Here is a 14,836-nt window from a genome sequence, read left to right on the forward strand (position 1 = left end):
ATGACAGCACGTGAATGGCGACCAAGGTACGTTTTATCAGTCTGTTTTCTGGGAATAATTGACACAAGCAGAAACCAGAAACAAGCCGTTTTTTTCGTTTTTGGGCAAAAACCGAAAATCAGAATTTCAGCTCATTTTCTTGTTTTTCGGTTCCTACTTACAAAACTAATTTACCACTCATTATTTTGTTTCCGTCGGTGGGCGGGTCCTCTGATTGACTAGTGCAGGTGTGTCAAACTGATCCAGTAAAGGGCCGCTGTGGCTGCAGGTTTTCATTCCAACCAAGCAAGAACACACCTGACTCGACTTATTTACCTACCTGATTGGCCTTCACACCTTGATTGGTTGGATCAGGTGTGTTCTTGCTTGGTTGGAATGAAAACCTGCAGCCACAGCGGCCCTTTACTGGATCAGTTTGACACATGTGGACTAGTGTGCTTCCTTGACCTGTGCTCTTCAAAATAAAAGTTCTTCCGTTTGATAATGTTGACAAAAATATTATATAATAGTATTATAGACACTAGCAGACACAGAGGTCCCTAACACCCACAGTCAAGACTGACCCGGCTTCAAATAAAAATAATAGTATTCATAATCATTTGAAAATGAGAACTTATGAAGTTATGATGACTTCAGTGCAGTTGATGTTTAGCCACAAGGTGGCGCAGTTGTTACATGAAGAGTAGACCTCGGGGCTTTACTACGAAGGAGGCTCAACATCTCCAGGCTCTGTGTTCATAATCCGGCTCAACAAAACCTAAAGTCCCGGTCAGAGTTAGATGTATCACGACGGTGGTCATTGTCCGGCTCAGAGCTTTGTGCTCTGTGCGCGTTCACAGCTGCTGAGAGCTGAGGAATAGGAGTGATCACAACCAAATATGAAAAGAGATGAGGCTAGTTTTTAATTTCTGACAGCTGAACATTGCGCATCTGTTAACCTTTATCCATTTACAGTAAACAAATCTTTTTTTCTTGTTGAAAGATATTTTATATTGTTTTCATATTATTATTTAGGTACTGACGGTTATTATAGAATATATTATTATTTACATATTATTATTTACTGACAGTGATTACAGAATGCGAGTAAGTTATATTGAAAGCGAGGCTGGGTGTGCCTATGAATATAATGTAGGCTACAGTGAGTTTTTTAAGGTGCTGTACAAGCAAATCATACTGTCTACTCTGTACAATGACAAAGAGTGTAGCAGGCTACTGTACACTATAAACAAATTATTTTGCTCTTTGCTCATGGCAGTTGTGACAGACATTTTTGTTTACATGTCAGCAGGCAAGCTTCACTCATTCCAGGGATGTATTATGCTTTGTCCTATAGCCTACTTACAGTTTTTCTCGATTGTTTACACACATTTTCTGAAAGCATGCCTCATACTCTCAGAACTCTACACACAAATCAAAAAACACACACACAATGGGCAAAACCCCTCAATTCTCCTGCAAAATGAAACTTTACATTCAAAACAATGTTATTTCTTCTCAAAATGGTATTTTGTTTTCAAATGACACACACAAACCATCATATGAATAGACATTTATAAGAACCAGTTGAACACTGATGTGCTCAATGTAAAACACGATGAACACTTCTTCTCCATTTACCATAATGACTTAGGCCTTTTTTTGTTCAGTGTTACACTCACTACAGACAGTACATACATAAATGTGTTGTAAAATATTTTAGTATATATACGTTATATATTGTTTTTATATATTTTATTTATCCCACAAGAATACTGTAATGTACACAGTGTTCCTTCAAACCAACACAAAGTTGCATAAACAGTGGTCTACATACAAAACCAGAAGAATTTACTGTATACAGTTACAAAAAAACAACAACAACAACAACTATCCCACATCCTCTCTTCTGTTTCGGTCTGGCCACAGCACCTCATCCACATCACAGGCAATGCAAGCGATGGCCAAGCAGCGGGGAAATATCGCCTAGCATGGCAAATCCATGCTAGGCTCCTCCTCGTACCTCACTCCTCTGGCTCTGCCTCTGTTGACAATGTTGGCATCCATTGCTCCAAAACAGAAGAGCTCACCTGTTGCACTTTTATGCTAATGCTCTGATTGCAAATTGTAAAACTGTGTTGAAGGTGTTTTCCCATGTGATGAGTCAGTGTGCATAGTAGGGAAATTAACTTTAGAATTTTGAATGGCAGTGTGTTCCTTGTGAAAACAAGAGATTTTCCTCATGAAAATTGTGCCAAATGCAGAGAATTGTGTGTAGTGTTTTGAAAAAAGTGTGTTTTAAAACTGCAATTTGAGTGTAAAGCAGGAATTGTGCTTGCAGTTTAGCTGAGTTAGTTCAGGGTGTTGGTGCATGAGTTACATGTTGTGGTCATTGTGTCTCAAGTACCAGTATTTGTGTGTAAACAATTGAGAAAAACTGTAATTGTATCACTTGGAACATGTTATGAAATGGATCTATAGTATAGAAATTTGCTCATAACAGGCCGACTGGAATACAAAGCAAACTTACCTCTCTCAAATGCACATTCATGGAAGTCTTGTATTGTCATCCCAGGACAAAACACAAACAATGCAGTAATGTAATAATATACCTCTTTAAATGCACAATAATGTGTCATGCAGAGAGTTATTAAATGTTTTTATTATTTAATTAAACAGAAACCACATGGCAGGTGCTATTTTCTCATCCATAGGCTACTGTAAGTACAGCAATGTGAGGGTTTCACACATGTTGGTTGGATCACTCTTCAGTAGAGAATGCTTTCCTGAAATTAGTGAGTGAGTAGAGCATACTTTCCCTGGAAGTACAGACTAAAAAAGGGTTGGGGGAAAATCCTAGAGGAAACACACTGCATATATTTTGGAGAGGGGGGTCGAGTATGTGTCGTGTAAGTGTAAACAGTGAGTTACTTTTATCTGAGGAGCACACGTCATAATTGTGAAGGGTTTTTCAGTTGAGCTTCACTGACTGCACAGTGTGCAAATTTGTTTCATTTTTATTTTATTTGGCAGGGACACAGTATTTTTTGTACCAGATAATGGCTAGAGAAGCTTAGTTATTTTTATACGTAGTCCCTGGGTGTGCCACTCACAATGACACACCACCTGTACAGTGAGAAGCAACTGTGCCTGATGTGCTATTAAAAAAGTTGATTAAGAGTTGGGCCTATGAGCATGATTTGTGACACCACAGTTTAGAAGCCAGTCCTGGTCCAAGATTTAATGTTCAGAAGTGTGATGTGTAAACCTGAAGTGTACAATACAAATGCCTACGATTGACTATATTGAAGTACATTAGGATACATCTTGTGTTTGGCAGGTAAACTTAAAGGGGCCCTATTGTGAAAAATCAACTTTTCCATGTTTTTCAACCCTAAAATGGCTCCCTGGGGTGTCAATAAGTCCCCACAGTATCAGAAAAGACCACCATCTCCCTGTTTCACTTTCTCAGTTTGAAAGAAATCCTCCCGATAAACGAACGGTTTGCAGAATGTCCACTAAATGACGTCAGCACCGAATTTTCCTGTGCCTTATATGGGTCATCTCGGCTCATTAGAATCGCTCCACCTGTGTGGTCCCGCCCACATAAGCCCCATACCTGTTGGCTGTCAGTGTGATGTACATACAAACCAGTGAACCAAAATTCCAAAATCAACGGAAAGCGAGTTGGCAGTCCAACTGCTGATATTTACTGGCATCGTCGGAGGATCTACGATGGAAATGTGCGCACAGGCGTCCGTAAAAATGTGTTTGTGTGTGCGACGCACTTCACCGACAGGAGCTCTGACAACATGGGTCGCTACAGCTCAGGATATGCCTCTAACCTGGGGCTAAAGTTTGGATCAGTACCGACAGTCCGAGAGCCAACCACAGACACTGAAGCGGTAAGTTACTAAATATTGTGTAATATGCCGTGTTACAGTTTACCGTTGCTTTCTAACGGGGCGTACCCACCAAACGCGATGAAACTTCATCGCGCGACAAGATTACATGTAAAGTCAATGCAAAGACGCGATTAGACGCTTCATCGCGCCGGGCGACGCGATGGACGCGATAGCGCGGCGCGATGGACGCGATGGACGCGAAAAATCGCTTCATCGCTTCATCGCGCCATCGCTTCATCGCGCCATCGCTCGAGTTGAAATAATTGAACTTTTGCGGCGAATTCGCGTGAAGACGCGCCGCGACAGCCTATCAGCGTTGAGATCGTCACCGACGTGCTGACGTACGGACGTCCTGGTGTTCCCTCGCTTTTTGCCACAATATTTATATATTATATTATATTATATTATATATTGCCCATAATCAAAGTTGGGGGGCGCACGCACGCGCGCGCACACACACACACATACATACATATCAATCCCAGCTCTTTCACACACAGAGATCTTTTTTTTTGCGATTGTTTATCACTGGGGCTTATGGCCGGCTATGAAGCACCAGTTCTGGGCAGAGCAGCAGCTAAACCTCCCGGTCCTGTACCCTGGTTAGCAGGTCTTCAAACTGGGCAACAGTCAGCCTGAAGTACCGCTGGAACCGGCCGTCGTCCAGGCGCAGCTCCTGCAGGAGACGGTGGAACTCGGCGAGCTCACGCCGCCTCCGTAGGGTAGCATGCACCCAGAACCGACGTCGGCGCCTAGCCCGCAGACGAAGCTGGGAACTTCTCCAGAGTAGATACAGTGCAGCGATGGTGGTTATCTCAGCCATGATCGACGAGAGAATGAAATGGCGGAAGAAATGTTGTTGTTTGGGCGAGCTCGACGCGATGACGCGATGCCGCGATGAGGCGTTTTTTGGCATATTGGACCGGCGTCAAAACTGGAGCGTCTAGCGCGACGCGATTTCATTTGTCGCGCGTTTCAATCGCGTTCATCGCGTTTGGTGGGTACGCCCCGCGCGTACCCACCAAACGCGATGAAACTTCATCGCGCGACAAGATTACATGTAAAGTCAATGCAAAGACGCGATTAGACGCTTCATCGCGCCGGGCGACGCGATGGACGCGATAGCGCGGCGCGATGGACGCGATGGACGCGAAAAATCGCTTCATCGCTTCATCGCGCCATCGCTCGAGTTGAAATAATTGAACTTTTGCGGCGAATTCGCGTGAAGACGCGCCGCGACAGCCTATCAGCGTTGAGATCGTCACCGACGTGCTGACGTACGGACGTCCTGGTGTTCCCTCGCTTTTTGCCGGCTTGCCGCTCCAGTGAAGAAGATGGAGGAGACACTGATAGTCGCCGTGACCGCTCACCCAGAGCTATATGATAGTTCCTGTCCCCTCTACAGGGACAGGAACAAAAAGGACCGGGCCTGGGTGAGCGTGAGCGAGGCGTGTGGGATACCTGGTAAGTTCTGTATCTGTCTGTTACTTGATTGCTTGTTAACTTGATCTGTTGACGTTTGCACTAGCATAGCCCCAGTTAGCATAGCTGGCTTTACCGGCATACTTGTCTGGTTCATGGTTCAACAGTTAATTTAATTTAATTAATTAACGTTTAACGTGTGGTTTTTCAGTTGAAACATGTCTCTTTTTCACAGCCTCAACTAATCATCATTTTCAAAAGTTTTGTGGAGATTAGGTATTACTATGGCTAAACTGTATGATTTGAGTGTGTTTGTACAATGCTTTTTGACACTGAAATGACCGAGACAGTGAATACACCGTATGTACAAACAAAAGTAAATACAAAACTAATACATTCTTGTCAATAATACAGAAGAAGAATATCACGAGGACGAGGACGAGGCTGAGGAGGAACCTGCTGTCGCTCCCCCGGCTCCTGGTTCTCCACCTGCTGCTGTCCCTGTTGCTGCCCCTGCTCCTTCAGTGGCGAGACCACAGATTGGTATGTACATGACAAATGTTGGCATGTATTTTTTTTTATGGTACAAGTATAGTCTTTGCATGTTCTTTCACTATGACAAGACAATGTTGTGATTGCCTTTCATGTTTGACTTGAGTTTTTATCTGTTGCCTGATCATTGCCTGACACACGCATGCGCACATACACACACACACACATTTATTGGATGCAGTATAATATAATATGGTGTTTCTATGATATACAGGGAGGAAGAAAACGCAGAAGAGGGCGAGGGAGGATGAGGAGAGCAGGCATCGCCAAATTCAGACCCTGCTCCTAGAGGCCCTGCGGGCCCAGCCACCTCAGCCTGCTCCCCCTGCACCCCAACCTCCCCGCACCGAGGATCAATTATTCCTCGATAGCCTGGCTCCTTCCCTGGAGAGATTGGAGCCCCAAGTCAAGGCCTACGTTAAATTCCAAATTCATAAACTAATTTATGAAGCTAGCACAGTTGTGCTCAATTTGGACAGTGCCGAGTAGCTTATTAGCTAATGGGCAACAATGTCTGCAGGGAACGACCAGGCTATCGAGGAATATTGACCTCAAATATGTGTCCCTGAGGCTCTTCCTTTTTGGGTTTTTTTTGTGTTAAATTATTAATTATATTTTTTTTATATTGTTTTTTTATTATATATTTTTTTATATATATAAAAATGTAAATATTTGTAAATAAATTTGTTTTCTTAAAAGCGAATTACCTTTGCTGTCTTTCATCTTCTCTCACCAGACAATTATCATCAGACTTCAGATATGTATGTGTATATATTTGTTGCACACCTTCCACATTTTATACTGTAAATTTAGCTTCCAGCTCTGCAGAGCTTATTAAGATAAAGTAAACAAAAGAATGTAATTTGAAGGGATTTTTCATATTAACATTAAATGTTTAAATATACAGTTAAGACAGCAAGAAATTATGATTTGATGAGGAATCCACTGCCTCACTATCAACAATCAGTAGTGTTTTCCAAAACTCTTTTTCAGGGAACTCACTTGAAAGACAAACCATCATAACCTAGTTCACAATTTGAAGGGTGAATTTGTGTGTTTATGAAAATTCCTGACCAGTTAAAAGTCCAAAACTGCAGGAGGTCAGCCGTTCAACCTGGATCTGTCTTTGGTAAGATGCTGGAAACATCGAAGTTAGAAAGCAAAGAAAGTATTTCTTAATCTGTGCAATAGTACAGTTTAATGTGAGTTTTCGGTCTACACAGAGGTCACTAATCAATAATCAGGCAGATGCAGAAGCTGCAGGACAATTTTTTATTGATACATGTGCAAAGGGTTCCTGGATGAAGGAGGGGAGTGCTGGAGATGGCGAGTGGATCTGGTAGATAGAGATGAGTGGCTGCGAATGATTGTGGGACAAACTTCAGAGGCATCCTGCCCACTGCTGCTGTGCAGGAGACTGGGGTGAGGAGGGTTGCAATGTTTCTGCAATGACAACTGACATCAGAGAACGAAGCAGAATTAAGTTTTGACAGCCACAATGTAATTGGTTGAAAGATAACTTTGTCGCGAATTAATAAGGTATCTCATTGTTTTTATTCAACTCATCATAAAATAATATACACATTTAAATACTTCTATAGCTATTATAACATAATCTATAATACATCTACTTTAAATGCACTGGATATAGTGCATAAAGTATACTGTGCTTATATACATGCATTCATTTCATTTTATTTGTGTCAGTATAGTGATACTGCAGGACATATGCTCTTTAGTATGTGTGGGTGGCTCTTAAAAGAGCCGTTGGAGGAGTGCTCGTGCACTACATGTCAGCCTGCCACTGGACTGCTCCCTCTGCGGAGAAGTAGGCCGCAAAGGTCTCCCGCACCGTGATGGCCTCTCGTCCAGAGTTGTTGGCTGCAACTCTGCCCAGACCTGGCAGCGGCTCCACGTCACCACCTGGGACGATGCTCCTCACCGCAGGCGTAGGGGTCGTCTTCCGCAGGAAGTTGTGGAGCACACATGTTGCCTTGACGCACCTCTCGGCAACATCTGGCTGGACCTCCAGAGCACGCCGGTACAGCCGCCACTGAGATGCCAGGATCCCGAAGGCACACTCAACCACCAGCCGTGCCCGGGACAGGCGGTAATTGAACACCCATCGGTCTCTGGCAAGGGTGCGCCCAGGGAACGGCCTCATGAGGTTCCTCCGGAGCGGAAAAGCCTCATCAGCCACAAAGACGTGTGGCTGGGGTCCCCTGTGGTCAGCTCCGGGCAGCAGACGGTCAGCAGGCAGCTGGAGGGTGCCAGAACGAAGGGCCTGACCAAAGGCAGAGTTGGCCAGGATGCCACCGTCGCTGGTCCTCCCGTAGCCCCCGACATCTATCACCCGGAAGCAGTAGCTGGCATCCACCACAGCCAAGAGGACGATAGAAAATGTCCCCTTGTAGTTAAAAAACTGGGAGCCAGAGTTGTCAGGGGCCTGAATCCTGACGTGCTTCCCATCCACAGCACCGCAGCAGAGAGGAAAGTTCCACCGCTCCTCAAACCCCTCTGCGATGGACCTCCACTCCTCCGTGGTGGGCACAGCCATGAACTCCCCCACAAGGCAGTCCCAAAGGGCGGAGACCACATCTGGCACGATCCTGGACACACTGGAGACGCCAACGCGGAAGCTGTTGGCGATCGTCCGGTAGGAATCACCAGTGGCCAGGAATCTGCAGCATAGAAAACATTCAATTTAATCTGTGCCCTACAGTGTTGCACAATGATAGATTGCCACAATATTTATATATTATATTATATTATATTATATATTGCCCATAATCAAAGTTGGGGGGCGCACGCACGCGCGCACACACACACACACACACACACACACACACACACACACATACATACATATCAGTGGCGAGCGGTGACCGTTTACTGTGGTCATGCTGAAGTGTCAATACCATGCGCGCCCGTGGGGGGGCATTATATTTTTTAATAAAAAATATAATATGGTTAGTGGAAACAGCTTGTAGTGATCACGTTGGTCCAGAGTACATTTGATCACTATAAGCGGTTGATTTCTAAAACCGAATTGTTATTACAGTATTTCACTTATTTTTTTTATGGAGAACATCATCTAAATGCCAGTTATATAGTTTTTCAATGAGAAAAATGTAACGAAACGGTCGTCAGCGCGATCCTCTCGTCAGCTCCAAACTCACCCGTCTGCACCTCAATCACAGACCACAGCTGGTTTTCCGCACAGCATTTACAGTAACTCACGTGACACGTCTCAGATCAGTAGGCGCTGCTGCCGGTGAGACACCCGATTTGGTTCCCCCTTGGAATTCCTGTTCCCCCTCGAAATGCAATGTTATCTGACTCCGCCCACACGACCAACCCAAAACAAGTGGATCTACGGAAAACCAAGTGGTACAAAAAGTTTGACGAGTTGCGTAAGAGATCGCGTGCGAAAACGCGATTTTTATTGTTTCTATTATTGTTTATTCTGTTCTTTAAATATACTATTACTTATGTTATGAGTCATTGTATTTAATGTAATATAGTTAATTGCTTTTGTAATATGTCAGATCTGAGTACACGCCTGGGATCTGTTGACTTGTAAATAATAAAAAAATAATTAAAAAAATAAAAATAAATACCATGCTTTGTTGTTGAATTGGTATCGTGTCTATGCAACAGTTGAAGAGGTCAATCATCACAATGACAATCATGTAGGCCTATAGCTTATTTTATGGGCATGACGTTCAATAGATATAGATAATGGGTAGGCCTACATTGGCTTTCAGAAAACAACATTTTGTTCGGTGAATTGATCATTGATTTGTGTGAATTCATGAATGAATAGGCATTCTAAGCTGCCTAGTTCTTTAAAATCTTATAAATCATGCATTTCTTTGGAACCAGGCCTAATAAAGAAATTACTCTGTTGTTGTCTGTTTGGTCTGATCGAGGCAATATAATAATAGCTTAATTGAATAGGGCGTAACCTAACCAATAACGATGGCCGCAACGTGTATAAATTCACGTGGGAAGGTATGAGCTGGGAAACGACGATTGAATGAATTTCAAGTTCCTGGTGAAGAGTCGACAATGGACCGAAAACTGTACAATGAGATTCTCAATTACAAAAAAAACGGATCCTATCCCATAGCGATATCGAAGGAGCAGAAATATGTTATTCGTAGACGGTCCGCCCGTTTTCTGCTTGATGGTAAGTCATTGTAACGCTATGTGTCTCGGCTGTTCTTCGTTCAGCCGTGGGTATAAGGCGAGCATCAGCTCGACTCGCTTGCAAACAATTCAAAGCACTCGCGATTTCAAAAAATGACTATATTTATTTTTACAGCTCAAAAAAGAACACAACTTTCATCTAAATAAAGGAAAATATGCTGGCAAACGAATAAATCACTGAAAGCTACGAGTGAACAAAAATAAGCGATCAAAAGACTTTTTTACACCGCCGCCTCTTTCCCATGACACTTAGTTTTTCTCATCAAGACAATACACACGCCTGTCCTAAGTACCTGAGCGGTGCGTAAAACCCGCCCACAGACCTCTACAGGTAATCACAAGACAAATCAGCCTAGGCATAAACAGTATTTATATGCTAAACTAATTCAAAATGTAGCTTTCATTTAAAACATTCCTATTTCCATAAACAATAAACATGTCAGACATATGTGAACAGAAAATCAATAGCCTCATTAAAACGGCTGCGACACTATGCCTACCTAATAATTCCCTGATCTCTAACTCGATTGCTTATCAGAGTAAATTAAGTGTTTATTGTATTCTACTGACAACAACCTTGTTTCAATAGGTGATACAATGTATTACGTATCATGCAAAAACGACATGGAGGTCCGTAAGAAAGTAGTGGTTGGGGAGGAGGAGGCCAACAAAATCTTTCTGGATTTCCATGATAGTGCCCATGGAGGCCACTGTGGAACCCAGAAGACCAAATATGCAGTCACCGCCAGGTTTTATTGGCCTGGAATGGGGGTTGACTTGGATAAATGGGTAAATGGAATTATTTAATCGTACTGTATAGTAGATTGAGCTCATCCATATATTTTCTTGCTTCCTAGACTTTATTTCCCATGTCTACTTTTGAACCACCAGGTTTCACAGTGTGCTAAATGCCAATACAGTAGGCTCTCCATCAAAAAGGAGCCAGATTATATTCCAATTCATGTATGTACTAAGCCTTTCATTTCACTGAATACTTTCAAACAACATCCATGCTTTGTGATAACAATGATATATATTTGGGGATTTTCAGGTTGACCACCCACTTGAGTTGGTCGGCATGGACTTGGTGGGAAAACTGACTAAAACCCAAGATGGCAACATGTACATGTGTGTCATGGTGGACTACTACACCAAATGGGCAGAAGTCTACGCCATACCCAACAAAAGTGCACAGGTGGTCTCGCAGTGCATAATGAAATTCTTTTATAGGTTTGGCGCACCGCAACGCATCCTCACCGATCAGGGCAGTGAGTTTGTGAATGAGGTTAGTCAATTTTGGCTTGGTGTATAAACCAGCACTGCTCTTCATGGTCAGAAAGCTGTATGTACCTACTACTCTGTGCAATACAAAACACATCTGTGGTTAAATTGTACTCTTCATGTTTTTCAACAGCTCAACTCAAACATCTGCACATTTTTAAATGTGGAGAGGAGTCTGTGCGCTCCGTACCATCCACAGACAAATGGTCTTGTGGAAAAGTTGAATGGAACAATTCAGAGGTGAAGCTGTAATTAGGAAATGACTCAAAATAGATTGCAGAAGAGCTATTAGCTTGTCAACAATATTGGTGTCATTTAAAAAAAACATGATGACTGATGACAATTATTTCCTTCTGTCTATACAGAGCATTATGCAAACTTGTGGGTGAAAAGCCAGACACATGGGACCTATACTTGGATGCCGTGATGTTTGGCCTCAGAACGAAGCCACACTTCACCACCAGGTTCTCTCCTTTCTTTATGATGTTTGGTATGGAGGCACGGTACCCATGCGAAGTAGCAGAGGATTTCACGGTATGGCATGTTGTCTCACTTGTGTCAGGTAATTTCAGCATTCCAATTCCATTCTTAATCTTTGTTTATTTTTCTATTGGAAAGGTGGACAGCTCAGTGGAAGATGTTGTGGCGAACAAAGCCGTATCTGCAGGCATAGCGTTAAAGGAAACATTTGATGCCATGGTTCGAAACAGCGTTGTGAAAAAACAGGAAAAAAGGCAGAAAATTCCTTTCAAGTCTGCTTTTACTGTGGGCCAGAGGGTCCTGCGGAAAAACATTAGAACGCAGCAGCGGAAAGGGGGAAAACTGGAGCGTACCTGGCTTGGACCATATTGCATCACTAAAATAGATGGGAAAAGTGCAGACCTCGTAGATGATAACGGCAATCAACACGCCAAAATCAACACCGACCATCTGAAACAATTCATTGATCCTGCACCGCGCATACCTCATCGAATTCAGAAAACATCCCCAGAAGAACCCCCAATGAAAAAAACGTTTATTGTCAGTCCCACTATCCCCTCAGTCACCCATTCACCTTTACCGACACCGCTTGACCTCTCAAATAAACCCGCCTACCACTCACCACCTGCTCCATCCTCACCCAAATCACCAATTAATCTAACAGTTCACGCACCATCTGCACCTTCACCGTCTCAGGCCGCTTGTACACTGGACCCAGTAATCCCATACGATCTTGTGCGCAGCCGTAAGTGATACATACCCAACAATGGCCTTTATTTAAAAACTCTTTATTGTTGTTTGTTAATTGTGCTCTGTGTTACAGGTATCATGGATGCCTGGAATGGCAATAAAAGCCAAGTGCTACTGGCAAAGGTTGGGCCCTACAAGGTCTTTTACCAAGACATCTTCCAGCTGGGCCCTGGCCAGGAATTGGAGTCCGAGGTACATATTCCTGAATTCCAAAGGCATTATGGCTTCACCTGCAAAGTTTTAATCATTTTTAATGTTGATGTAGGTAATCAATTCGTATCTGAAAATAATGGTGAGGCAGCATGCAGAAAAAAAAGCCTACCACCTGGACACTTTCGCCATGACATCCATGTGGCAGAAAAAAAATCTCAAACTGAAGGTGTGCTGAAACATGATAATGGTGTTGGTGGTGGTGGTGGTGTTCTCGGCTCTGAGATTGAAAGAAGAGGGTTTATTTGTTCAGTGCTGCAAGTGCAAGCCACCAGTTATCATATAGTTGATGTTGAGGGTTGTTTGGGTGAAAAGGTGGGCTTAATGATGGGTTTAAAGGCTATAATTAACCTACACTCATTATTTGTGATGCTTTTCTCAGGTGGATGCCTCTGCCTATGAGACAATTCTAGGCATTGTGAATGATTGCCACCATTGGTTTCTTGTTGTAAGTATGTGACAAAGAAGGGAGTTCCCAGGACTTTTCCTAAATTAAAATGTAAAAAGGCCTACATACTTTTACAATCCTATTACCATATATATATATATTTTCCCAGGCCATGTATCCATCCAAAAAAAGAACTATTTTACTGGACTCTCTAGGAGAGTCACCAGTGAAGATAAAAAGGTGTTTGGAGACAACGAGGTAGCCTATATTTTCCTACAGCAGTGATATTTGTTTTTTACTAGTTCACTAGTAACAACTTAACAAACTTTTCTTTAGAGCCCTGATGAGGAGAATGGCCGTGAACGTGTCTCACTGGACGTGTGACACTCTGAAGCACCCACTCCAGCAGGACACAATATCTTGTGGGGTGTTTGCTTTGAAAGTATGCTATATTACATGGCAAATGATATCACAGGTGTAAACGCTATATCACGCATTGGGGGACCTGTGAATTATGGGCTCATTCTCACACTTTCAGTTTGCAGAACATCTCATCAATGCTACAACATCCATCGATTTCCCCCCGTCCTCTGTGAATAATCTAAGGATGGAAATAGCCACCACCATCCTCACTCAATCTGGTAAGCACTTCAAATCTTTTAATCAATGCCCTTTCCTTATAGGAGTAGGCACACAGGTCAGGATTTCAACCTGTGTCAGTGTGTTGGTCGCGAGTCCTACCGCTCCACCAAGTGGCTTGAATAGGGATAATGGTGTAACCTGACCCTATTAGACTTTGCTTCCCGTGTCTGTCAAATTCTTTACAAAAGTTATCTTAATTCGTAGATGACTTGAGTGACCTGTGTCATTTTTGTGGGGAGGCAGAGACCTTTAATGATATGGAAAACCTGACTTGGGTAAGTAGCATTATACTATAGGATTGGCGTGCAGCCCTTATTAACCAGCACATATTTATAAGCCAGCCTAATTCTACCTTTATTTATTTGCAGATTGCTTGTGATGGGTGCGAACGATGGTTCCACACTGAGTGTGTGGGAAAGCCGTCCATGGAAGGCATATTTCAATGCCAGGCATGCCTTCAGGGAAAATAATGCGTTAAGCGTTAACGCAATCTTTATTTTTTTTATACAAAGAGCGAATTAACTCGCCTTCTCATTTATTATAATTTTTTTTTTCAATTCAATTTAATTTGTAGAGCCCTGTAGATATAAGAATGTTTAGAAGAAATGATGACATCTAGGAAATTGTATGTTTCATAAGTGGCATATCTCATAATCATATATGCCTCTCATAATCATGTATGTTTTTCATAATCATGTATGTTTTTTCTAATCAGGAATGTGTTTCATAATCATGTAAAGTGATTCGATATGATAATCATATAATGTGTTTGATATTAATCTATTCTGTCATCCTCAGACAGCAGCGGAGTAATGGAAAGTCATCATCAGTGAATGAAAGGCCATAAGATACTTTGTGTGGAGCACGAACGCCGCAGACTAGAGGAAGTTCATGAACTAATACATTCTTCATTGGACATATTTAGCCGCATTAGAGGAACAAAAAACAGCAGCAGCTTACACACACATGTATTCAGTCAATGAGAAATTTAAGGAGTAATGGTTTGAGCCAGACA

The 14,836-nt window shown here is 42.6% G+C and overlaps 1 protein-coding gene across 1 annotated transcript; it reads left to right on the forward strand.

The window, feature by feature from the left end:
• Window positions 1-12,280: 12,280 nt before the first annotated feature.
• On the forward strand, window positions 12,281-14,352 carry LOC311018622 (uncharacterized protein). The gene is made up of 8 exons (XM_084017657.1): window positions 12,281-12,576; window positions 12,655-12,773; window positions 13,174-13,239; window positions 13,349-13,437; window positions 13,516-13,621; window positions 13,718-13,820; window positions 14,026-14,096; window positions 14,190-14,352. Exons 1-8 carry the CDS (start codon window positions 12,354-12,356, stop codon window positions 14,289-14,291), a joined length of 879 nt encoding a protein of 292 aa, XP_083873783.1. The 5' UTR covers window positions 12,281-12,353; the 3' UTR covers window positions 14,292-14,352.
• The last annotated feature ends 484 nt before the right edge of the window (window positions 14,353-14,836 follow it).

Source organism: Eutrigla gurnardus (genome assembly GCF_963514095.1).
Source record: "Eutrigla gurnardus genome assembly, chromosome: 9".
Classification (NCBI taxonomy): Eukaryota; Metazoa; Chordata; class Actinopteri; order Perciformes; family Triglidae; genus Eutrigla; species Eutrigla gurnardus.

Excerpts from the sequence above, each read along its gene's own strand:
- LOC311018622 (XM_084017657.1), top strand. The coding sequence starts at position 12,354 with ATGAAAAAAACGTTTATTGTCAGTCCCACTATCCCCTCAGTCACCCAT. Across the intron at positions 13,438-13,515 it reads AGGTGTTTGGAGACAACGAG|AGCCCTGATGAGGAGAATGG; the intron begins GTAGCCTATATT and ends ACTTTTCTTTAG. Across the intron at positions 13,622-13,717 it reads GTGGGGTGTTTGCTTTGAAA|TTTGCAGAACATCTCATCAA; the intron begins GTATGCTATATT and ends TCACACTTTCAG.